Source organism: Sturnira hondurensis, unplaced genomic scaffold, assembly GCF_014824575.4.
Source record: "Sturnira hondurensis isolate 20B ecotype Veracruz unplaced genomic scaffold, ASM1482457v3 Scaffold0013299, whole genome shotgun sequence".
NCBI classification, from domain to species: domain Eukaryota; kingdom Metazoa; phylum Chordata; class Mammalia; order Chiroptera; family Phyllostomidae; genus Sturnira; species Sturnira hondurensis.
The window spans coordinates 5,735,666-5,760,641 of NW_028085930.1; the positions used below are offsets into that span (position 1 = coordinate 5,735,666).

A 24,976-nucleotide genomic window follows, 5' to 3' on the forward strand; every position below is an offset into this window, starting at 1 on the left:
TGTTCTGGCTCTCCCGCTCAGGTCTGGGCTGAGGTGTGAGCGTGGCTCCCCTCTCCATCGTGCCCACCCCCACCCTGAGGTTGTTTAGTCCTCTTCTTTTGTCCAGGAATGCAGTTGGGTGGTAGGCCTGCTTGGGGGCTGGTGGAGGAAGGGCGGCCTTGGCAGCAAGCTGCATCCGGGGTCCTGCCCCCCTACAGACAGTCACCTCTCCGGGACCCCTGGCAGACTGTGTGTCTTGGGCTCACCTATTGCCGTGGGGCAAGACTCCTTGGGAGGGTCAGCCCCCAGGGTGGAAAAGGAAGGCTGATTACTATTCCAGTGGCTTTGGACACCCCAGAAAAACTGAGAGACAGTGAATAATAGCCCCCAAAACAGGGTGCATATCTCTATTTTTCTGAGGAATATAGTTGGTTTGGTCTTTTTTTAAAGGTTTTTTAAATTTTATTTTTAGAGAGAAGGGAAGGGAGGGAGAAAGACAGGGAGAGAAACAATCTGTGTGAGAGAAACATTGATCTGTTGTCTCTTTTCTCATGCACCCAACTGGGGACCTGGCCCATAACCCATGCATGTGCCCTGACCGGGTATCAAACCAGTGACCTTTTGGTTCACAGGCAGGCACTCAATCCACTGAGACACACCTGCCAGGGCATGAATGTGGTTTTGAAGAAGCCATTGGTCCCTCCCTCCTGCAAGAGGCCTGGGGCCCCCCGGAGGACACAGGGAGGAACTGCTCTTCTTGCCACACTCGGTGGAGCTGAGGCTCCTGGCTGTGCCCAGACGCCGCCAGCAAACTGATGGCTTGAAATGGGAAGCACCAGACACATTTGGGCAGTTGGCTACCCACCAGGAGATAGGAGACCAGTGGGAGCAGGTTCTTCCTCTCGGGAACCAGAGGACTTTTCAGGAATCAGAGTTTGGACTGGCCACCATCAGAGAGGTGTGAGGCTCAGAGAGGTAAACGTGGGGAAAAGAGTAAAGAAAAATCAGGACCGAAGTGACAGTATTTGGAGGTGGGGCCTTTGGGAGGTGATTGGGTCATGAGTGGGAGTTAGTGCCCTCAGGAATGGGGTTAGTGCCCTTGTAAGAAGAGGCCAGAAAATCAGGCCACCCTCTGCTGGCTGTGTGCGGTTATAAAAAGACGTCGGCAGTCTGCCACCCTTGAGGGGCTCTGTCCAGAACCTGAGCACACCTGCACCCTGGTCTCGGACTTCTTGCCTCCAGAACTGTAGGAAACAGATTCCTGTTGTTTATCAGCCACACGGTCTCTGATGCTTTGGTGCAGCACCCCGGACCGACTCTGTTAGCTTCCTCCTCCTCGGTTGGAGCCCCTTCTTTCGGTCCTGGGTCTGATTTTGAATTTTCAGCCTCCGGACTGTCTTGTTAGCCATTCCTCCCAGCTTTGTGTCATTCACAAGTTCGTCAGCTGTTCTCCACTTTCACCCGAGCCTATGACAGCGATGAGAGGCCCACAGGTTGGCCGCCGGCTTCTAGGTCACACTGGCCCATCGGCCCCTGCACTGGGCACGCCTGGAGCCGATTCTCCCAGTGGACTCTCCGGGCACGTGGCCGCAACTTGTCTACCAGGATATCATAAAAAGCTTTGTCAAAAGTCTTCCTTCAGTCAAGTAACACCATGTTACGGCTTCCTGCTGGTCTGGGCGCCCTATTAACAAAGGAAATGAGCTTGGTTTGGAATGGATGGCTCCTGAGGAACTCATGTTGGCTCAGCTAATTGCTTTTTTCTCTTCTTCAAAGAGCTCCACATCAGCCTAGTGACTAAATTGGTGACCAGGAACTTCTGCCTCACTCCCATCTGGGGGATGTGAATGAAGCCCTAAGTAACAGTTTTGAGGATGAGCTCAGCCAGGCAATGAATGCCTCCTTCTTTGGTCTAGGGGTGATTCCTCAGGGTGCAGGCATGTGTTCGGGGACAAGGGTGTGGGTGGGGGAAGCCCCTTGCCGGCCGTAAGGCCCAGCCCATTGCATTGTGCACAGAGCACTACCCTCTGACACCCGGCTCACGGGTCACGTGGACACCTCAGTCCAAACAGGCATCTACCCCTCTGGCCCCCTCTAGTGCCAGGGCGGCAATGTGGGAAGGAGCGTCCGGCCGCAGCCTCAGAACTAGCCTTGGGGACTCAGTCCTGGGAGCAGAGCAGGGGGGCTCTGTCCTCCTGCCACCGCCCCTGCGCTTGCCCTTTTCTGCGCAGATGGGAATGACCCTTTCAAGCAGCCCACAGGCCTCCCCAGTCCTCCACTACCATCCGTCCACTGCTGGCAGCCAGCACCGATCTTACTTTTTCTACTTTCTGGACCCCATCCCTGGGTTCTTAAAAACCTGGGTGATATTGCTTGTCTCCGGGGTTTGGCCACCTCCTTTACCCCTTTAAATTTCTCGAAACTTTCTGGCCTCTGTGGATGAAAATTGGCCATAGCGTATGATCACTATGTTTCAACTTATATGTACTCATTTTTAATCTGAATAAGAATATGACAAGGTAGCTATTATTATATCTGGTTTTTTAAAAAGATTTATTTATTTATTTATTTATTTATTTATTTTCAGGGAGGGAGGGAGAAAGGGAGAGAAACATTGTTGTTTCTCATAGGCCCCCAACCGGGGACCTGCCCTGCAACCCAGGCGTGTGCCCCGACCAAGAGTACAAACCAGCCACCTTTCTGTCTGCAGAACAATGCCCAACCCACTGAGCCATGCCAGGCAGGGCCAACGTATCTGTTTTGGAGATGAAGACACTGAGGTTCTGAAAGGCCCCTAACCAGTGAGTGAGCAATAGAACCGAGATTTGAACCTGGTCTCTCTGACTTCAAAATGTGAATTCCTTCCATCGCTCTGTGATGTGACCAGGGCTGTCAATCTCAAATTTGTTGGTTTCAGCTTGTACAGAAGAGTACATTCTATTTCTTCCCCAAAATGAAACTCAGAATGCATATGCCCATAGAAATTACAAGGGGAGGCTTAGTCTAGCTGGAATAGAACACATATTATAGGAACGTTATGGATCAGTAAGTCTGGGCGAACTCCCCTGGGAACGCCGTCACTTCTGATGTGTGAATAGCCCTCTTTACAAACAACTAGAGATCCCAAGTCATGAGTGAGTTGGGGACAGCCTGTTCCAGGCCTGCTGCTGGGAGTAGCCAGAGTTTCTGGTAAAACTGTTGAGTGGCTGGATTTAAAAGGATGAGGAAATAGGTCCTTCAGACTGGAACATTCTGAATGATGTTCCAGGAGTTTGTCGATAGCCTGAAGGCTTGGCACCTTGGTCATGCTTCCAGAAAATTCTCCGGAAGCACCCCTGCCTTTCCCTATTATTCTCTCATGGGTTGCTTCTGAGATGTGCAATTTGCTGGTCTCCACCTCATTTGACCCTACTCACCCACAAGCTGTGCCCCCTTCTCATCGGAGAGGTTACGGTAGTGTTCGAGAATCGTGACCTGAAGGAGAAGTCACTGCCGCTCTCCTATTTCCTGGCAGAGTTCTTCCTCCCCTCTGCCAGGGTGATGGGAATGACTACTCAGAGGAAGGCCTGTTGCCATGGCCTGGATATGTTGCTTGACCCTTTCAGGGTTCTCTCTTGGCCCCTTCTCTGGAACTTTGAGGCCTCTTGTGATACCCTGACAGCCGTCTAGCCCACGACAACCTGGCCACACCAGGAATGTGTGCATTTAAACAATGGTGAGGCCAGTTCATGGTTGGCTTGGATCTGCCCCAGCTCCATGGATTCCATTCTAGGGAAGCAGACCACCAAGCCTGCTGAGGGGTGCAGAAATTAGAATCGAAATTCTGCACATTCATGTTGTGGGGTGATGAGTCACAGGGTTGATCCATGCAGCTGGGGAAATGGGAGGGAAGAGGGCCTGGGCTGTTTCTAGTTAGCCCAGTGAAAACTGGCACAGCCAAACCCTTGGTGTCTTGTGGGTAAAAGAATGTGCTTTGATGAACTTAATCCTTCCAGAAGTCTGCCTCGGGGAACACGAGAAACAGACTGATATCCAGCTAATGAGTAGATTGCCCTCCTTGCCTTTCCCTGGGCCCTCCAAGATGGCGGCAGGCAGCCTTGGGTGGGCAGGTGGCCTTGGGTGGGCCAGCGGCCTTCGGAGTCTGGTGGCTGGAACAGTCAGGCATTTCTCTCAGTTTGCATGGTAGGGAGATCAGAGCTAGCAACCTCTGGGGAGGAGGGCGACGTGCTTCCATAAGTCCATGGAGAGTCACTGGGCACTAGGTTTTTGCTAGAATGCTTGAGAAGTGGGGAGGGAGGGGGGAAGCGGTTGGCTCCACTCCAGGGAGGAAACAGGTGCATTGAGGCAAAGAAAGCCCAGCCCCTAGTTCTGAGAAAGGCTCTTGACACAGGTCTTTTTCTCCCCGTATTTCAGGCCCTTGGGCTCACCTCTCCCTGTCCCCCCCCCCACTTTTTTTAGAAGAGCCTAGTTAATGATCTAAATTCTAGACAACTTTGCTCTTACCAGAATGAGCTGGCCACAGCCACCCACTGCAGGGAGTCCCAGGCATGAGTTCTTAGGAAGCCCACACTTTGTCTGTTTCTGACATAAATACATGCATACCCCATTTTATTGCACTTCACTTTATTGAGCTTCACAGATGTTGCATTTTTTACAAGTTGAAGGCAAGACCCTCCACCAGCAAAAAGATTACAAGTAGCTTTATTGCCATACTCACTTAATTGCAGTGGTCTGGCACCAAACCCACAGTATCTCCAAGGTATGCCTGTTCCTGTCCCCACATCAAGCCAGGGATCAGCGGGTCCTACCCACTGCGAGCCCTGCTCTTCCTGGCCCCTGGGCTCTCTGCCTCCCTGGTTCCCTGAGGACAGTGCTCCCAGGTGAAAGAAGCATTGTCCTCCGAAGGTGATTAAAGCCCTTTCCCATCACCTGTGTCAAATCCTGATCTGGGATGGATTTGGCCCCATCCAAGGCTGGCATAATGAAAAGAGAGTTCGTTAGAAGGTCTTATGCTGATGTTGAATACAGAATAGGCAGAGGAACTCAGTAGACTTGGATTTAATTGGGGCAATCATGTTTTAAAATATGTACTTTTAATAAAGCAATTTCTGACATAGAATCTGACATTTTAAAAGGTAATAATAGCCCTGGCTGGTGTGGTATCATTGGTTGGAGCATCGTCCCATGCACCAAAAGTTCTCAGGTTCGACCCCGGGTCAGGGCTCCTACCTAGGTTGTGGGTTCGTGCCCAGTCCAGGAGGCAGCCGATCAATGTCTCTGTCTCACATCGATGTTTCTTTGTCTCTCTCCCTTCCTCTTTCTCTAAAATCAATTTCTAAAAAGTTAATAACAGTTAAACAGTCTCCAGAGAGTTTGGCCTCCTGGACACTTCGTTAGGTGGAATTACATGGGGGTTGTTGTGGCTTTGGCAAACCTCACAACGTGCTATGTAAAGACTTAATAAGGGAGCATTTGAGATCTCGCTTCCTGGCTGGCATATGTCACCAATTTGGCTCAAATAAACTCATAAAAATCCTCTAAACAAAGAAGAAGCCAGTCAACATTTTCATGATCTTCAATGACCATTAAATGTCCCACAAAAAATATAAGTTAGCCTGCTAAGCCAGCAGTGATGTTCTAATAAATAAGAATTTAGTAAAATAATAAGAATCAGTGAAAGTAAGAACTAGAATTCTTTTTTTAAAAAAATATATTTTATTGATTATGCTATCCCAGCTGTCCCATTCCCCCCTTCACTCCCCTCCACCCTGAGCACCCTCTCCCACCCACTCCTCCCACTTTAGTTCATGTCTATGTATCATGAAGAACTAGAATTCTTAAAAGCAACACTTATTCTCCAGTCCTTTCATCCTCATGCTCTCCTAGGACCAGCCTGGCCTTGCGCGCCTTACTCACACCCGCTCCGGGCTGTGCATCACCGTCCATGCCCCCACAGAGCCAGCCAGCACTCCCTACCCCTCACACAAAGCACAGCATTGCCTGTTTTACCACAGAGATATCTCTTGACTGGGTCATCTTCCCTCCTCTCTTCATGGGCCCTGAAAACTGGCCTTAATCTTTTGGTGCATTCACTGCACTGCCGCCTCCCCCATGGTCATCACTCTTCCAGGGTTTTTCTTAGGATACAATCCAGGCCCCCTCCCAAGGACACATGTGCCCTGCAGGAGTGGCCATGCCTCACCCTGACTGAATTCGTGCCGACCACAGTGGGCTTTGTTATGTGTTTTTGAGGGGCCTCCCGCACCCCGAGCCCCTTCACAGTCTGTTCTTCCCTCCTCCTCACCACTGATCTGTCTGCTCCCATTGGTCCTTCCCAGGGGGTCTTCCTCCGAGAGCCTTTCCTCAGACCCTCTGTCCAACAGCACCGGGCTTGCTGCCTCCCCCACAGGCTCCCTGACTCCCTGTCCTCTCCCAGCTCAGTGTGTGTGTGCTGTGCTGGGTTTTTATTTAGGATGAAATATACACAACACAAAATAGACCACTTTCACTGTGTGTAGCTGTACAGTTCAATGGCGTTAGTGCACTCGCACTGTTGTACAACCATTATTATTTCCCATCTCCAGGACTTTTCATCCTTTCCAGCTGCACCGGTGCCCCCTGAACCCGAACTTCCCCACGCCTCCTCCTCCCAGCTCCTGGCAACCACCATTCTACGTTGCCTCGATGAGTTTCTCTATTCTAAGTTCCCCGTGAGTGGAATAATGCCGTGCTTGTACTTTCGTGCCTGGCTTATTTCAGTTCGCATAATGTCTTCAAAGCTCACCTACTTTTTTATGTAGCACGTGTCAGAATTCCCTTGTTTTTAAGGGAATTGTAAAATCTCATTGCATGTCCATATCACATTTGGTTTAGCCATCCACCCGCTGATGGACATTTGGGTCGTTTCCACCTTTCGGCTGTTGTGAATAACCCTCTGTGAATGCTGGTGTACGAATACCGGCTCAAGTCCCTGCTTTCAGGTCTTTTGGCCATGTGCCCAGGAGTGTAAATGCTGGATTAGATTGTCATTCTAATTTTGTCTGATTTTCACAAAAATTGTGGCTGCACCATATTTCATTCCTACCAGCAATGCACGAAGGCTCTAATTTCTGCACATCTGACCCAACTCTTGTTTTCTGGTTTGGTTTTCTTTCTTTATTTTATTTTATTTTTTTGGTACTAACTGTCCAGATGGGGGTGAAGCCATGTCTCCCTGTGGTTTGGAGCGGACTGGGCAATAGCTTCTTTGACGATCAGTGTACCACAGTCGACTAAAGCTTCGTAATCTCATCACCTGCACCTGTCTCGGTCACCTCCACTTCTTCTGCGCCTGCAGAGGGCCTACTCACAGTCAAATATGGCCAAACAGCTGGACAACCAGGCGTGAGTGGAATTTGGTCCAGGCATCTTTTCAGAACTCAGCATCTGAGCCGTCCCCCGTGAAGCAGGCATCGGCCCCACCGCTGCGGACCGGCCTGGGCGTGGTCTATCAGTGGCTGAGCTGGGAGTGAGGGTCAGTTCTTTGCCTTCAGGTGATCTTTAAACTGCTCTTGTACCTGACATAGACGGGGCCCTGCCACCTCAGAACCAACAAAACAACTGTCACTGTGACACCTCGACAGAGGAGACGGGTGTCTCAATCACGCACATTGGCAAGCGACAGCAAGTTCCCGTGGTTTTAGGGAACTTCAGACTTTTTCACTTCTTTATACAAGTTACACTTGAAGTTGTTTGGACCTCCTGGAAGGAAATGCCGTTTGAAAACTTAGCAGCCTCCCTCATATTTGTGGGTCCTTCAGAAACTCAGCCACTCAGACAGAGCTAGCCAGGGCAGTGAGCAGACACATGTGTGTGCTGGTTTGTTTGAATGACTGCACTGCAGCGTTTGGTCAGTCGGCGGAGTGGTTCAGGGCAGTTTCCTGGCTGGGTACCCACTCTGCTCTCATTCCTGAACATGCCCATCTGGTTTGAGAGGGGTATAGGGGTCTCAGGACTGGCCTATCACTTTTTCTAAAGGCCCATGGTGTGTAAACGCCCGTGCCCCTGGGGTGTGCCACGTGTCTGCCTCGCTGAGGGCCAGGAGCGGACAGTGAGCCTGGCGCGCTGCCTGCCTGGCCCTCCAGGGGCCTCTCACTGTCTGCAGTGCCTGGCCCTCTGTGGAATCCTCTGAAGTCTCTCAGAGTTAAGGTCGCTGGTATAGGACATCATGGATGCAGGACGAGAACCCAAATTCCAAGCTCCCAGTCCAGTCCTTCCAACATTGTTGGCCTTGCTGCCCATGGCCACCTGGACCTTCCTGTGGGGAGCAGTGTGAGTCTGCAGCACTGCACCCTTGTTTCTGGGTATTGGACGTGGGTCAGTGTTGGTAGGATTCCATAGTGGGGTGGAGAGTGGGCTACATAGCCCTCATGATCTCGGGCACAGCAGAAGTTCTTCACAGTCGTGTGCTGGGCTGCCAGACCCAGTGACGACCCTAAGCCTCAGACCTGTGCAGTGGGACCAGCCACTCCAGCCACCCCTCAAAAGGGTAGACACAGCCGTCACACCTGCGGATGGACCTGCGGGGCCCAACTCTTCATGTCTGCACTCCTTTCTGGAGCCATAGCCTTCTAGCTCTTGATTTTTTTAAAAAGATTTTATTTATTTATCTTTAGAGAGAGGGGAAGAGAAGGAGAAAGAAGGGGAGAGAAACATCAATGTGTGGTTGCCTCTTGAGCGCCCCCCACTGAGGACCCAGTCCACAACCCAGGCATGTGCCCTGACTGAGACTTGAACCAGCAACCCTTCACTTTGCAGGCTGGCACTCAGTCCACTGAGCCACAGCAGCCCCCTTCTAGCACTTTAATGACTCATGCAGAATTTCTGTATCCAGCCACTGTATAGTCTCTGTCTCAAGGGAAACTGAGGCTCAGAAGAGTTTAGAAACTCGCTCAAGTTCACATAGCTATACATATACATAGCTCCTAGGGTTAAAACCATTTTTTAAAAATTCTTTTCAAACTACTTCTTTGAGGTATGGTTGACATGCAAAAAAAACCTATATGTATTTAATGCATACAATTCAGTGAGTTTCAGAATAAGTATATACCCCTGACACCATCACCACCATCAAGGCCATAGACATATATATCACCTCCCAAAATTTCCTCCCACCCCCTCTTCTATTGTGTACGTGTGGTGGTGGGGTGGGTGGTAAAGAAGGCCTAACATAAGATCTGCCCTCTTAGCAAATTTTAAGTATACAACTCAATACGAAGCTATAGTATCATAGAAATCCAGAACTTACCTTGCATACTTGAAACTTTCTGCCTTTTGACCATCACCTCTTCACTCCCCTCCCCTCAGCCCCTGGCAAGCACCTCTCTGCTTCGACGAGTTTGACTTTTTTATAATCCGCACCTAAGCAAGATCATACAGTATCTGTCTTTCTGTGTCTGGCTTTTTTCACTAAAACTGATTTCTTGACTCCCTATGCTGTGCATTTGTTTCATCTCATTGTCCCAGATTTCATCACACTCCCAGCAGCCAGCCCCTTTCTAGGAGACCTCTCCTGGGGAGGAAGTAAGCATCGGGTCCCAGCCACCTGCGGAGCTCGGACAGCCCAGGTGTTTGCATGTGGCCAGGCAAAGGGGGCTCCCCCAGGCCCAGCTCCTCCATCCCTGCACAGTGTGGGCTTTGTCTTTTCAAAGCCACCCTTTCAGGTTTGACTTTACTGTGGGCTTGGAGTCAGACACATGCAGGTCTGAATGCCAGCCCTGCCTTCAACGGGCCCCTTAGGTGGACCAGCAGCTGCTGTGAGCAGGAGACCACGGACGTCGCCTCCTTGGCAGAGTCTGCCTGTGCAATAAATAGATGCCTAACACTCCTGGCACTAGAACTGGGTCTCTACAGTACAGCCTGTAAGTTGGAGAAAGACTCAACACCCCACTGGGAAGAGGAGGTGGGGTGGGGGACAGAGAAACACAGCTCTGGTCAAAGGCCAAGGCCAGAAAGAAGGGCAGTGGTTTTGGCAAGAAGACACAGGAACTGAGAGAGACGTTGTTAAATTTTCACTGTGTGTATTAATGAAACATTTTAAATGTAGAAGCTTTTACTGATGCTTTATTTTAAAAGTGTCATATGTTCATTATAGGAATATTAGGAAATACGGAGGCACACACACGTGTCACCATGGCCCCATCACCCAAAGAGAGCCATAGTCTTCCTGAGTTTTTCTCCGCATATTCAATTAGTCCCTGTAAGTTTTCTAATTAGGGATTATACTCTTCTCCAAACAATGAGTTGTTTTTCTGAACCTCTAAGATGTTACAGCTTTCCAAGCTAATAAGGCTACCTCTCCACCCTGATTCTACGAGGCTGCCTCCTATTTCACCATGAAGTTGGACCACTCTCTATTTGAATTCTGCATTGAAAGGTGGGATAATGGACCTGGCGTGAGAGGAGAAAGGTACAGGGGGACCCTAACCCAAGTCCAGGGGTCCATCACTCTCCTGGGTGCTCTATTCTCTGCCACAGCTGATGTCAGGCTTGGATAACCTTGACCAGACAGGTGTTTTGGCCCCCTTTGGCCCTTCCCAGGACAGGCCTTTCTGGCCCATGGGGAGCCTGCTAGGCCAGCAGTTTTCCAGTGGGTCCTGTACAAACAGCAGTAGAGAGGATGTGCGATGGTGGGGCCAGGCCAGGTGCAGCATGTGTATAGGGGGAGCGCCGACCACTCCCAGGCCCCACGGTCCAGGGCAGCCCGAGTACAAGAGCACTGAACAGAGTCCTGTGTGCAGGGCGGGTCTGGTCCACAGCCCTCCGTGTTCCTCTTGGTGGAACTTTGAGGCCCACCTAGTTCTGGGCTCTGCCCTCTCTGGGAGCATCACAAATGAGAAAGAAACTGAATCCCATGAGTGCTAAATGGAAAAACCCACAGAATAAGGCCAGTAATGCCAGTGGTTTTCATTGGCCTGGATGAAAAGGCAGGAAGAAAAGGCATCTTGTGGAAAGGAGCCGTCAGGAACCTTCAAGATCTTGGAGGGCTGACAGTGCTGTTTGATGTGGGCCAAATTAGAAACAGCCCGGCCATGTCTCCACCGCCACAGGCATCACGGCGCCCACAGACCACGCTGGGGGTCTCTGGGACCCTCACAGAAGGATCTCAGGGTGCAGCCTGCCTCTGTGGGTGCAGCCTCCGCTCTGCGTCTGTAACAGTAGGGGATGAGAACTTAAGGGTCTCAAAGTCCCCGCCAGCTTCCCATGATTCTTGGGAGCCGCCCAGGTTTCCTAAGGAATTAAAGGCCTTTGGCAGTAGGCTCTCCAGTGTGATGCAGTGTTCATCTAGGAGCACAGCCTCTGGATGACCCTGCGGGGACACGTCCCAGCCAGGACGGCACTGCCTTCTGTGGAACAGACTCACTTCTGTCCTATTAAAGAGAGCCGCAGCCTGTGGGCCTGAGCCTGTGGCTGAGCACAAGACACTGACAAGCCTGGGTTTTTATCTTGGCTCCTCCTTTTCCAGCTTCCGGGTCCCCTCCTCTGGCAATGAAGGTATCGGTCCCTCCATGCTCAGTTCCCCGTCTGGACCCATAGAGGAGGGAGACTGGACACCCAAGAGAGGAAGAGTTCACCCCACCCCTGAAAAGGGCTGTGCCTGGAGCAGGGAGCCCACACACTCACCTTTCCCTCACCTTTGTCTCCAAGGTCACTCCCAGAAGGCCTGGGAGAAAGGCTGGGTTCAAGGCGAGCAGTGAAGCCAGGAGACCAGGGTGGTGGTGACGGGCAGGCACTCTCGTTACAGGGAACAACAGCCACTTCCAAACTGAGCTCTGCCCACAGCGCTGGCAGGACCTGTCCCCCAGTAAGTGCCACAGCAGCGCCCAGGACACCCGGAAGGAGACCAACAGCATGTGGGGCCTCATGGTGGTCGCCCAGCTGCTGGCGGGCATCGGGACGGTGCCCATTCAGCCGTTCGGGATCTCCTACGTGGACGACTTCTCGGAGCCCAACAACTCGCCGCTGTACATCTGTGAGTCCCAGGCCTGAGAAGGGCTGTGGGAGAGAGGGGCACTGCGGATGGGGCCGCGGTGACCCGTGCCTAGGCCCCTCTTCGCCCCACTGCTGGAAATGAGTGCAGAGGTTTGGGGGTCAGATGGACCGGGTTTGAATGGCAGTTCTGGCACCTGCCTGCTGTGGGATCGGGGCAGCTGGCTGAGCAGCAGGGCCCCAGGTTCCTCCTCTACAGAGTGGGGCTGACAGTGCGCACTGGGCAGCTGTGGCATCACATGCAGTCACATATGTAACCATTTAGCCTCATGCCGGGCACAGGGATGCTCCTCGTCCAGCAGCAGCTCCCAGTGCTGTTTGGTCCTCCAAGCCTTGGCCAGGGTGAACATGACTGTCCGAGCCATGCACTGATGGACAGGTGGGCCTTAAAGAAGCGCGTGCAAAAAAGATAGATGATGTCAGAGTGCTCAAATCCTTCTAGCCCGCGCCACACTGCACATCCTCAGGGCCTATATCCCGGACATGACAGACCACACCCACAACTCTGTGGCCTCACAAGCTCCTGCCAGGGCCTCCAGCATTGTCCCTGCAGAGAGCTTTGTCCACCAGCACTGCTCTGGGCGGCATCTGTAAATGCCAGGGAAGCGCTTCCCTCCTGGCAAGTGGATCTCTTGGGCAGCTGCCTGGAGGAGAGACTGCTTTGATTCTGTACATCTTAGGATGTTGAGTGGTTCTGACATTGTCTGTGGGAAATGCCATAGGTGTGGACTTGTCATTGTCAGGGGACAGATGGGGTGACATCTCAGGCATCCTTCAGCTAGGAAAAGAGCCTGAAGCTGCCATACCCACTCAGTTCCCCTCAGCCCCCTCAACCCCTTTTCCCCTGCTCTCCTTTCCAGCCATCTTATTTGCCATCTCTCTATTTGGACCGGCTTTTGGGTACCTGCTGGGCTCCGTCATGCTGCAGATCTTTGTGGACTATGGCCGGGTGGACCCAGGTGAGTGTGTGTGATGACGCCCATCCCACAGGTAGTTTCATGAAACCACCTCCCCGCCTCCCCTACCTCCCATCCCCAGCCAATTAGGGCAGAGAATGAAGCTTCAGCTGCAAATGCTCACTGCCGGGTGCACACTGCAGCTGACCTTCAGAGAGCCGGGAGCAGGTGGCATGTGCCTCCTCCCCTCATCGCAGCACATGTTGGACGCTAAGAATGAGGGGGGCACACTGCTGAAAAAAAATCACACTCTTTCTGACCTCAATAAGTTTGCAGCTCAGGTTAGTTGCAGAGAAACCTTGAGATATAGGAAGGGCCTCAGGTATTGCCACCACAGGTGCCTGTCGTGGTGGTGGTGGTGTTAAAAATTCCTGCCAGCCAGGAGCTGTGGCTGGGAGGCAGCTGGGAGCCAGCCCCTCGGCATGACACCCCTACCCATGCCCGCACACAGATCCAAGTTTGCCCATCTCACACAGAATATGGGCATGTGTTGAACCTGGCCATGCTCCATAGACTCCTGTCTCCGGGACCACCAGACCATGATGTCACCTGCGTGGTGTCCTGTGCCTGTACTTCAAACAAAAGGGAAAAGCCAGGGGATCATTCTGTGTCAGTGTCAAGCCATCTTCGACCTTTTGCTGGCACTTCCTGCATTGGTTCCTGACTCTTAGTTAACCAAAGGGCTCTCCACTAAGCCCCTGGTTCACCAGGAACAGTGCCCAGGGATGCCAGCCATCGTTTGGCTGAGGGCCCTTCTGCTCCACCTCCTCCCTCCATGCCTAGGGAGTGTCTTACAGAGAGAAACGCAATGCAGACTCTTAGATGCAGGTGGGAGACTTGCTAGGAGGAAGCATCTCCTTGGAGGCCAGGCCTGACTTTGGGGAAGGCTGTTTCTTTGGGCTCCCAAGGGTTATGAGGCCTCCTTCCTTCGGGACCAAATACGGCTGGGCAGCGGTAGCATTCAGTGGTTAAGAGCTCAGGTTTGAACACCTAGAAGACATAGGTTTGAAACTGATCAATAACCTTAACCTTAAATAAGGGCAAGGGCAACCTCTCTGAGCCTCAGTTTCCTGATTGGCTGGAAGTGGGTGGACATAGCTCCTACCTTATAAACTTGTTGGGGGAACCCAACAGGATAGGAAACGTAGACATGGAGTCTCTGGCCTGGCCCGTGTTGAGCCCCGAGAGAGTCACAGCCAAGGATTTGGAATAAACTAAGGTGAGGCCAAGGCCCTCATCCCGGCAGCCTGGGGGCTCTCTGGTGCTGCGCTTCATGCTCAGTGGCCTCCGCTTCCTGGGAAGACCAGAATGGCCAGAACAGGGAATGTCAACTTGACCCAGGTTGTAGTTCATGGATTTGCCTCTTCTCCATCGTGAGGCAAACATGCCTCTAATCAGAGGGTCTCTTCCCAGTAAGGTGAGATCATGTGTTCGTCCAGCAAATGTTTGTGTCCTTTGCTTTCTCTTCAGCCTCAGTTAACTTGAGCCCCGGAGACCCCCGATGGATTGGAGCCTGGTGGCTGGGCCTGCTCATTTCCTCAGGCTTCTTGGTCCTCACCTCCTTCCCCTTTTTCTTCTTTCCTCGTGCAATGCCCAGAGGAGCGGAGGTAAGGCTCGGAGAGCCTGTAACTCTATTTATAAGAGTTTAAGAAAGGGAGGCAGCAAGTTAAGCAAATTCTGGATAGAATCTAAGTGGATCTCATGACGCAGGACACCTTGGAGGCTGGGGGAAGTGAGAGTGAAGCTACAAAAGATGGTATCTCATCAGTGTCCCCTTCCCCGTGGTACATCCAGGCATGGGGTTCAGGAGACACTGAGCTCATCTACACTGGGATAAAGAGGGAAGAGCCAATGAAAACTGAGTGTGTGACCTGGTGCAGCTGGCGTCTGCATTGCACGGGGCCCATGGTGTCTAGCCTGGGGCACTGAGAAAGCAGGGTGAGGGTGGGCTCAGGGTGGGGAGCAGAGTTTGAGCAGACTGACCTTCCACACATCTCTCAGCCCCGTCTGTTGGGGAAGGAAATCAGGGAAGGATGAGAATAGAAAACAGGGACAGGAAGTATGGACAGGCACTTAGATGTTAGGCCAATGGGTCTAGAACCTCTTCTGACCCCATGAAGTTCTGGGGTGCTGCAGTGATGGGGTTACCAGTCCGGTGGCAACATGGCAGTTGGGCTGAGGTTGGGGTCAGGAAGGAAGGAAGACTGGAAATCTGAAGAAGCCGGTGCGGAGACAGGGGCCACAGCAGAGGGCCAGGAGAGTGGCTGTGGCAAGTGAGGTCAGGGCGGGGAAGGATGTTCTTGGAGGCGCTGCTGAGAGAGACTCGGCAGCAACCTGAACTAGAGGAGAGGAGGGGCTACAGTTAGTGCCAAGGTTTTGAACCAGATTCAGAACTTGGCATTGGGTGCTGAGGTGTATGGGATCTTGGCCTGGCCTTGGGAGGACGGGCTGGGGCAGGAAGATGTGGGCCTGTTTTGGGGGAAACACTTCAGAGATTAGCAGCACAGCATGGTGTTTTGGGGGGGTCAAGCAAACCTGCGTGGGAATCCAGCCCTGCTACTTATAAACTAGATGAGTGCTTCTCGGCAAGTTTCCTCATTCCTAAGTTTCCCCTCCTTCGAAACCCTGGAGATGGAGTAGGTATCTCTGAAGGGGGTTGTGAGGGGTGGGACCGTGTGTCTGGAGCGGTAGGCACAGTGCCCAATGTGGAGTAAGCGCTGATGAATGGCAGCTCCTGTGAGGGTGTGGAGTTTCCCGGGGAAGAGCCTAATAGCATCAGAGCTGGGGGGCCTCACATCTGTGTGATGGTTCGGAGCCATGTTTGCCAAGTTCTGAAGAGGTGGGCAAGCTCACCGAGGTGAGGTGACATGCAGAGAAGGTTTGGGCCCAGGGCCAGGACGGAGCTCTGAGCAGGACCCAACTTTGGGCAAGGAGGAAGAAGGGCCCCCATAGAGGAGAGAGAAAAAGAGAGCTAGAAGCAGAGACCTTCCAGTCTAGAGTGTCTCGGAAGCCCACGGTCCCTGGACTCTGGGGACAGGGAAGAGATATAGCCACAACAGACAGGCAAGGGGTGAGATCCAGTCAGACCCCTGTTGGCATCAGTCACGGGGAAGATAGATATGAAATAATATGCCCAGAGATATGTTGAGAGGCATTGGCATGGAAGCATTCTGGTCAGCAGCCAGAGCACAGGGCTCACTGACAGACAAGTAGCATTTACTTTAAGAGACTGTTCTCTGGACACCCCCCCCCCCACTCACACCTGGGCAGCTCACTGCTGCCCAGCCCTGAGCCACTGAGACCAGAAGGGTCAAGGGTCCAGGAAGTGTGGTTGTAGGGAGCCTGGGCCATTAACACTCATCTTCTTTGCTGCCTTCAGAGGTCTCCTGCCATAGTGGACGAGGCGAGCAAGATGAAGGTCAAGCCAGGAGGCTCCCTGGTGGATTTCATTAAACGTAACTGACTGACTGGGCAAAGCCCTGGGTGGGCTGGCTTGGGCAGGGTGGGGGGCAGGGCATCAGGGAGTAACTGAGCGTGCAGCCCACGTGGTATTGTGTGTGACAAGGGCGTTAAGAGCAGGTGGTCTGTAACTGGCCCATCTCACCGGAGGGGTTCTGCCAGCGGACAGATTCCAGCAGAGCCAGCCCCACCCCATGTTCTTCTCTCTCCTCCCTTCACACGGAGGTGGTTGTCATGTGAGGCGAATGTCCCCACTGTTACTCTATCTGTCCACCGGCTGCCTAATTCCTTCCAGACACATTCTCATTTTATTTATCCCATGAGCATGTTGAGTGAGGGTCTGAGAGGCTCGGTGCCCCTGGACAGGCCACCGAACCCCTTGGTGCCCAGGCTCTGCCCTGCGGCAGAGCAGCACCGTGTGGAGGGAGGAGGCAGGCAGTGGCCAGTGTCGCAGTCTCCGTGACGGCCGGGCCCCTGACGGCAGTCTGTTTGCAGGCTTTCCCCGCATCTTCCTGAAGCTCCTAATGAACCCGCTCTTCATGCTGGTGGTCCTGACTCAGTGCACCTTCTCCTCCGTCATCGCCGGCCTCTCCACATTCCTCAACAAGTTCCTGGAGAAGCAGTATGGCGCCTCTGCGGCCTATGCCAACTTCCTTATCGGTGAGTCCCGGCCAGACCGGACACCAGGAGCCAGGGGAGGACTTGCACAGGAGAAAGAATTTTAAGGACAAGTTTCTTGGTTGGCAATCTGGAGTGCTTTTAGCAGATACCTGGGATCCCTTTCATTCCAGGCTGGGGGCTGCCTTCCCCCCTGTCAGAGGGGCTGGAAGCCTGACAGCCCCCATCGTCAGGGGCAACAGAGGAAAGAGCATCAGTTTGGTGTTAGGTAAAGTGCTCCTGGTCTTGCTCCTTCTTCTCAAGGGCTTGGAGACATTTGCTGGGGGAGGGAGTATGTGACCTAGGGGTTCTCAGCTCTGGTTGCCCCTTCAGGCTCCCCGGCAGAGCTTTAAATAATGCAGATGCCCAGGCCCCTCCCTCCCTCAATGAAATCCGAGTCTCTGGGTGGGGCCCAGCTTTGGGGTGTTTTGCCAGTGAGGTTGAGAAGCACTGATATAGTCCCATCAAGTATCCAAGTGAATTACTGGGCCCAATCCACAGGTGAGCTTGACGGTATAGATGGGGCACGGTGGTCAGGGTGTGAACCCTGACGTCCTTTGTGGCCCTTGGCTGTGACCTTACTCCTCTAGCCTTAGGCCTCTGACTAGCAGGCAGAGGGCACCACCAGAGCCTTGCTTATCCCATGTGGTCACAGTGAGGATGCAACGAGGGGCCAGGCAAGGAAAGGTACTAAATAAATGCACATTCAACCCACCTCCATCTGGCTGCAGGGGCCCCACTTCCTTCTTTATTCTTTGCATAGGCAGGGTCATCTTCTAGGTCAAGATCACTCTGTAGATGTGCCTGGCAAACAGTAAATGCTCAACTAATGTCAGGTAACACATGGTAACGGAACCTATCAAATGTTCCTTCAGGAATGGTGCCCCTTCTTCATGGTCCAGCTCAGTGTCTGTGCCCACACACACTCCCAGGCCTGTGCACACAGACCAGCCTCTCCCTCTCTCTCTCTCCCACTCTCCCCCGCCCCGCCCCGCCCCCCAGGTGCTGTGAACCTCCCCGCTGCAGCCTTGGGGATGCTGTTTGGAGGAATCCTCATGAAGCGTTTTGTTTTCTCTCTGCAAACCATCCCCCGTGTGGCTGCCATCATCATGACCATCTCCATCATCCTTTGTATTCCTCTCTTCTTCATGGGGTGCCCCACCCCGGTTGTGGCGGAGGTCTACCCCCCCAGGTAATGGGAATGAGGGGTGAGAAGGTGTCTTTTGCTGAGGCCAGAGCCTGGCTCCGGCTGCCATACCTCCTCCTTTCTGCTTCCTCAACTCTCTTCTCTCCTTTTCACTTTTTGGTCTGATCTCTTATGTGAATACTTAGAAAACTAGGGCTTGAATAAAATGAGGAATTATAAGAAGTCAGAAGGTCCTAGTGGGCCACCAGCCGTCAGGGTTAGGGTTCTGTTTTGTTTTGATTTGTTTTTTGGGTTTTGTTTTAAATACCAAAAACCAATTAGTTTGGTTTCAGGATGAATCTGAGGGGCTATGAGCTCCAGGAAACAGGAAATAGGATATATTTGGCTAGCATCAGCTCCATGCCAGCTAGAACTACAGAGTCTCATTGAGCTGCTGAAGAAAGATGAGAGAAGGAGGCTTGAAAAGATCTGGAAGAGAACAATGACAGCGATAGCAGGCTTAAACATAAGGTCAGGCAAGGAAGAGGGCAGGGAAATTAGACCTGTCAGTTCACATACAGCAACGAGGCCCTAAGTTTTAGATCTGACTTTGTGTTTAGGGAGAGCTTTAGAGGCTGGTGAAGGAAGGACGCTGAGCAGGGAGCATTCAGGTCTTTTTTCTAGGTGCTACCTTTCAACCCCTTCTTCCGTTAAACTTCGCCTAATGAGGTTACAGCATTTGGAGATGCCACACCTTTCAGCCTTGGTGTTTCCTCCGTCTTTCTCTTTGAAATAACCTCTTCTGTCTTTGGTGGGGAAGAGAAGCAGGGGTGAGCGGGAGGGGAGGGTTGCTGGGGACGGGGGGCCCCCTGGTTTGTGTCGATCTCCTGCAGGCTGACTGTGGATGGAGAGAAGCTGGGCAGGCCCTGGGCCTCTGGCGGCTTTCACTGGGAGTTACAGGAGTTAGCACAGGGCTTTGTCATCAGGCTGGGTTCCAGTGCTGGCCCTGCCCTCACTAGTTGGGGAAATTGCCTAACTTATCTAATGTTTGGTGTTCCTTTCCATAAAGAAGAGCATTATAATTTTGGAATTATTGTAATGGTGTGCACGAAAAGCCCCTGGGCACCGTGCCTGGCACGGAAGAGATGCCCCTGTTAATGTTAACTATCATCAGTATAACTATTTTTAGCAAAGCTCTGGACTGTGGTTTGTCAGCCCTATCCCAACCGTCCCCAAGATCATGGATGTCAGATATGAAGAATGGTGGGAACAAGGTCAGCCAGTGAAATCTCCTTGGTGGAAGCTCAGGAGGACAGAGGATCCTGGGCAACATCTGCATAGCCCTAGAGACAGCAGCCATCTAGACCTTACATTGCTTCAAGCGGCCCAGCCCCTCCCCCAGCCTGAGCCCAGGTGGAGGAGAAGGGACAGGAAACATTGCCTGTGTCTTTTGCATAGCACCTGCTGTCTCTCTCATCAGAGAGAGACAAGAGTCCTGCATGGTTATTTGTCTCGACCACTTCTACAGCAGGGGGTTTGCCAACCCAGCCCTTCTGACCAGCGGTTGGTGGGTGTGGGCTCCCAGTGGCAGAAGGAACGGAGAGGTGCCATGAGCTCCGACCAGCAGCCAGTTCACCATTGGCCCCAGCAGACATAATTCAGACCCCGGGGCGGTGCTGGCCCAAGACAGAGCCTCACAGGCACGCTGACCAGCAGGAACTCGCACTGGGCAAGAGCGGGGAGGTTTTCCTTTGGTCTCGCTTTGTTTGAGTCCCTGTTTCCTGTGTCTCTGGCAGCACATCAAGTTCTCTATACCCGCAGCCGCCTGCCTGCCGCAGGGACTGCTCGTGCCCGGACTCCATCTTCCAGCCGGTCTGTGGAGAAAACAGGGTAGAGTACCTCTCCCCGTGCCACGCAGGCTGCAGCATCGTCAACCTCAGCACCATAGCCTCCAAGCAGCAGGTAAGGGCAGGAGGAGCCCCACGGGGTCCCCGCACTCAGTGTGTGCCCTCATAGACGGCTTCTCGGCTCCAGGACGGGCAGGGTACCAACCACACCATCCTCATTGCCCCCATCCTGGCCTCCAGGCTGTGCCCTCCCTCTCTCTACCTGCCCTTCCCTAAGGTCATGACTAGATGCCTACAACCAAAAGTCGATTAAAGACTGGCCAATGTTCAACAAATGCTCATTCCTGGGGCTCAGGGCAGAAACCAGCCAAAGCACTCCTCCAGCCGAGGCCTTCCAGTCTCATCCTGACGGCTCCTAGTGGGCGTCTTTGGGTCCTGCCTCCTGGCCGTGTGCTAAAGCCACATGGGCAGGCCCAGAAAAATCAAGGGCCGAGCGTCCTCTGGGATGTGGACCTGGAAGGTTTGAGCTGGAAGCAGTGATCAAGGGCATTTCGTTCACCCCCTCAGCTCCCAGCTGTGGCCACACAGCTGGCCCAAAGTCATGCCATTATTGAGGGGCTGGTCTGAGTCTAGAACCCAGGACTCTGCCTCCATCTGGGGGCGCATCTGTTCAAGGTCAAGGTCCTGGCCACCAGCCTTCCACACATGCAGTCCACATTCACTAGTTCACTTGGAGAGGTCCCGTCAGCCCTCTGAGCGCTATGGCTCCTGGCCTTCTAGGATCAGTCAGCAGCAAATTAACACGGGTCAGTTCAACAAATAACCGACACCCGACACGGCCATGCATGCTGGGGACTTAGTGGTGAACCCATCAGAGGTTCTTGCTCTCATGGAGTTCACATTCTATCAAATACATGCACAGCTTAGTTTTAGGAAGTAACTCATGCCATCAAGAGACTTAACGAACAGAGTGTGCCTGGGGGCCTCCCTGAGAGGGTGACATTAGAATTGAACCTCCTGGAGAAAACCCTAGAAAGACCTAGGGTTTTTCTAGGCAGTTTTTCCTGGCAGTGAAGCATTCCCAGTAAAGGAACAGCAAGTGCAAAGCCCCCAGGCATGGATGAACCGGGCAAAGGAGAAAAAGAAGGCCCAGTCTGGTGCTGAGAAAGGAGTGTCTCAGCCAGCCAGGCAGGCCAGGTCTAGGAGTCAGTCAAGTGTTATTTTTCCTAAGAGCAGTGGGAAGTCTGTGCAGTCCCCCAAAGGAGCATAATGCACCTCATTCCCTTGAGCCCGTGTGGAGGTCATGGTCAAGGCTAGCCCCCACTTACCAGCCTCCTCCTGAGGATGAGGGAAGGCTGCTTCCACAGCCACCTCTGTGTGCAGAGGAGCGTGAGTCTGGGGCAGAGGGAAGTCAGGGAGCTTGGACGAGGTGTTCTTTTAGTTCCCTTCTAACCAGAGGAGTCTGTGGTGGCTTCTGTGGTTTTCTTATCTTTATTACTTACCTCTGTCTCATCTACTTCCAAAAATAATCTTGACAAGTTTCCAACAGCAGCACAAGTCATCACCATTAGCATACTATCAAGGAAAGAATAATAAATTATGAGGAAAAAATCTATGGAAGTAGCTGTCATATTATATATAACATGTCTGAGCTTCCTAGCAGCTGAAATAAAGAAGGTATGTAGGTTCTTGTCGTCTGGTAGAAGAAAGCACACTAGTCCCAATCCTGGCTTTATAGCTGCTTTGATAGTTAAATGGGCCTAGGCTAGTCCATCAGATACAGTGCACGGGGTGGTGGCTGAGTTGTACAATAGTGTTAAGCCGTGTATGGACTTGCAGACTTGAGTCGGGCACCTCCTTCTCTACAGGCCTTCACAGGCAGGAGATTTCTCTCTGGCAAAGGTCCTGACTGATGAAGAGCTCAGTGGATTCCATTGTGTTTCCTCTGCCGTCTCCTATTTGTACTTTCCTCACCCTCCCTTTGTAAACACACAAACAGCAAAAAACAACTCACAAAACCATGGCGGGGGGTAGGGGGGTGAGGGTGTCGGGGGAGGGGGGAGTGATGGGGGCCAGAGGGGGAGCTGCTGACTCAGAGAGGAACCCTCTCAGCCCCTGGTCCCAAGCTGGGCGTTCGCGCTCACCTGGCATGTACTGACCCTGCATGTACTGACCCTGCATGTACTGACGTGGGTATACCTGCCGGAGGAGCCCAGCCCACACCAGGCAGTTGGTTTCGGTGAAAATGGTTTGTATGGCCCAAACAGTGGCCAGAGGTGGGATCTACAGGACCCCTTGAAACCCTAAGCTGACCTCTCCTCCCACCGCCGAAGCCAGCCTCACCTAGTTCCCCAGGGGACCTAGAGGGCAGAGGGTTGAAACCTGAGGGACTGTCTGGCAAGAGCTGGTGCAGGCGTTTGGTGTGTGTGTGGGCAAAGTAACGACAACACATTTTCTCTTTTTTCTTCTCTCCCCTTTTCAAGATCTACCTGAACTGCAGCTGCGTGACCACGGGATCTGCTTCGGCGAAGACAGGATCGTGCCCCATCCCCTGTGCCCACTTCCTGCTCCCAACCATCTTCCTCATCTCCCTCGTGGCCCTCATCGCCTGCATCTCCCACAACCCCCTCTACATGATGGTTCTGCGGTGCGTGCGCCTCCTTCCCTGCCCTCGCCTTTGCTTTGTGTCCAGCCGCCCCTTTGTCATTTCTACTCCCTTTCCTGGTTCCCAGAGCCCTTTGAACACAATGTTCTTTGGGTAAGAAATGGGGAGACACACTAACACAACAGCACCCGGGCCCCACCCGGGCCAGGCTGTGTGCAGAGCTCCTCGAGGTGTCTCCCTCTCCCGCAGCCCTGCCATGTCCCCTTTCTGCACGTGGGAGACCACCAGCCCAGGGTGGCAGAGCTGGGAACAGCAGAGCCACGTGCCAGAGCCAGGCCGCCTGGCTCTACGATGTGGAAACGCATGTCGATCCACTTATTTTTAAATCCTCAAAGAACTGAGAGGAGGGAGGAGAATTCAGTTGGATGCATGAAACCGGGGATGGAAAACTGGGACAGTTCCAGAGACAGAATGAAAGCTCTGGGAGAGGATGAAAATGAGGAAAGTGCAGATACTGGGAGCCAGGACTCAGTCCTCAGGTCAAAAAGGGGAGACTGGTGGGGGGGGGGGGTGCGGTGAGCAGAGGTGTCCTGTTACCGTGGCCCCTAGAGGTCTTGACCTTTTGGCAGGGAATGACTCTTCCTTCACCTCACTCTCTGCGAAGGAGAAAACATTTCAGCCAAGGTCACCTTACCCACCCCTGCCTGCTTCCCACCTGTCCTCACCTGTCCTCACAAGCAGAGAGGGGAAAACCCAGAATTCCATGCTGGGCTCCATGGTCAAAGGCCCCGCTCTGCCACACACTGGCCAAATGTCCTTGGGTGTTGTTGCCAGTCTTGCTGAGTCTCAGTTTCCTCATTTATGAAAGTGGGTTAATAATATGAACCTCAAAGTGTTGGTGGACAGCATTAGATGGTAAACTGCTTTGTAAATCAAAGGTGCTCTACGTATTGGTTAATTATCACGAGTCACCGAATGATAATAATAGTTATCATTGTTATTAAGAGCTAGCTAGGTGCCAATGACCTCTTTTCCCCAGAAGCCTAGGTGATAAGGAAGAAGCAGAAGCAGTCACTGGTCAGGGTCTGGGATTCTACCCTCCATACAGGTTAACTCACAAACTCCCGAGTCCTGTTCTGCTGCTGTCTCAAGGATGCTGGCAGAAGACAGGAGACTCCGGGCTCCAAGGCCAAGGACTTTGTTCCTCGTGGCACAGCAAGCAGCATGGACCTCATGTTGCGTCACCTGTCCTTACCCCTCAAGCCTAGGGGCTCAGGTGGAGGTGCCCAGGTGCATGTTTCCTAGGCAGCGGGTGTGTGTCACAGCTGAGCAGTGCTGAGCTTGGGAGAGCCACCTCCTCTGTAGACCAAGCCTGCCCTTGGTCTGGGAGAGATTTGACCTCCTGCTTCCAGGTTGCTGGTTGCAACCACAAACCTGAGAAGTGGTCCAGGAAAAAAGCGGTCGGGACCCTGCCTTCACAGCACACTCCTTAAGAGCGTGTAGGGGTGCTCAGAGCCCACAACACCTAAGCCTGTTGAGGGGGATCCCTTCTTGCACCCCAAGTCAGATGGACCTCGGTAGACACTAACCCTGAGAAAAATCTGTGAGTGGCCATGACGAGGAGAAGGGATGGGATAAGGAAATTTCACGGGGATGGGAGGCAATCCCTGTCGAATCACGTCCCAGGAGACCTCTGTCAACCCCCAGGGCTGGGGAAGTCATGGGGGGAAGCATCATTTCAATCACAGGACAGGCTTTTCCAGAAAGACCTCCCCCTTCCAAGTCTAGTCAGAGCTGGAGTTAAAACTGGAGAGGAGGGCCCAGGACCCCAAAATGGACTAAAGCTAAATCCCACTGGGAAGGTTGAAAGAATGGATGCTACTTAGTGTGAAGAAGGTGAGGCTTAAAGATGACTTTGTAGGCGGCCTGGGCAGTATCAGTCCTGGCCCCCAGTGAGCATGGGGCTACCAGCAGGGAGTGAAGTTTCACAGAAAACATGGAAGGAGAGAGAGTGGCCAGAAAGCCAGCATTAATTCAGGGTTTAAGCGGGCAGAGACCAAAAAGGACTCAAGGTCTCAATCAGAAGTCAGGTGAGAATGCCCAAGTCCCAGTTAGTGGAGTACCCAGGGGAGTCTGCCTGGGGATGAGGGCCGAGGCATCTGTAGGCTCAAGGGGAGCAGACATTAGATGGAGATGTGAGACCCTTCCCACTCAGGGGAGGGTCCCCAGCAGAGGCCTCAGTCCCCTGCTACACCCCAGGGAGCATTGCCCTCACCAGGCCACCCCTCACAGACGCTGGGAGAAGGTCTCTTTCCCCATA

General features: G+C 52.8%; 1 protein-coding gene across 2 annotated transcripts in view; it reads left to right on the plus strand.

The window, feature by feature from the left end:
• SLCO2A1 (solute carrier organic anion transporter family member 2A1) overlaps nucleotides 1-24,976 on the plus strand; it is a 75,016-nt gene that overhangs the window by 43,529 nt on the left and 6,511 nt on the right. For both annotated transcript variants that reach the window (XM_037061253.1, XM_037061254.1), the window contains 8 exons: nucleotides 11,762-11,989; nucleotides 12,867-12,965; nucleotides 14,433-14,569; nucleotides 16,342-16,417; nucleotides 16,917-17,081; nucleotides 18,081-18,270; nucleotides 20,001-20,166; nucleotides 22,535-22,698. In XM_037061253.1, the coding sequence (XP_036917148.1) occupies nucleotides 11,762-11,989; nucleotides 12,867-12,965; nucleotides 14,433-14,569; nucleotides 16,342-16,417; nucleotides 16,917-17,081; nucleotides 18,081-18,270; nucleotides 20,001-20,166; nucleotides 22,535-22,698 (1,225 nt within the window). The remainder of the gene's footprint in view (nucleotides 1-11,761; nucleotides 11,990-12,866; nucleotides 12,966-14,432; nucleotides 14,570-16,341; nucleotides 16,418-16,916; nucleotides 17,082-18,080; nucleotides 18,271-20,000; nucleotides 20,167-22,534; nucleotides 22,699-24,976) is intronic.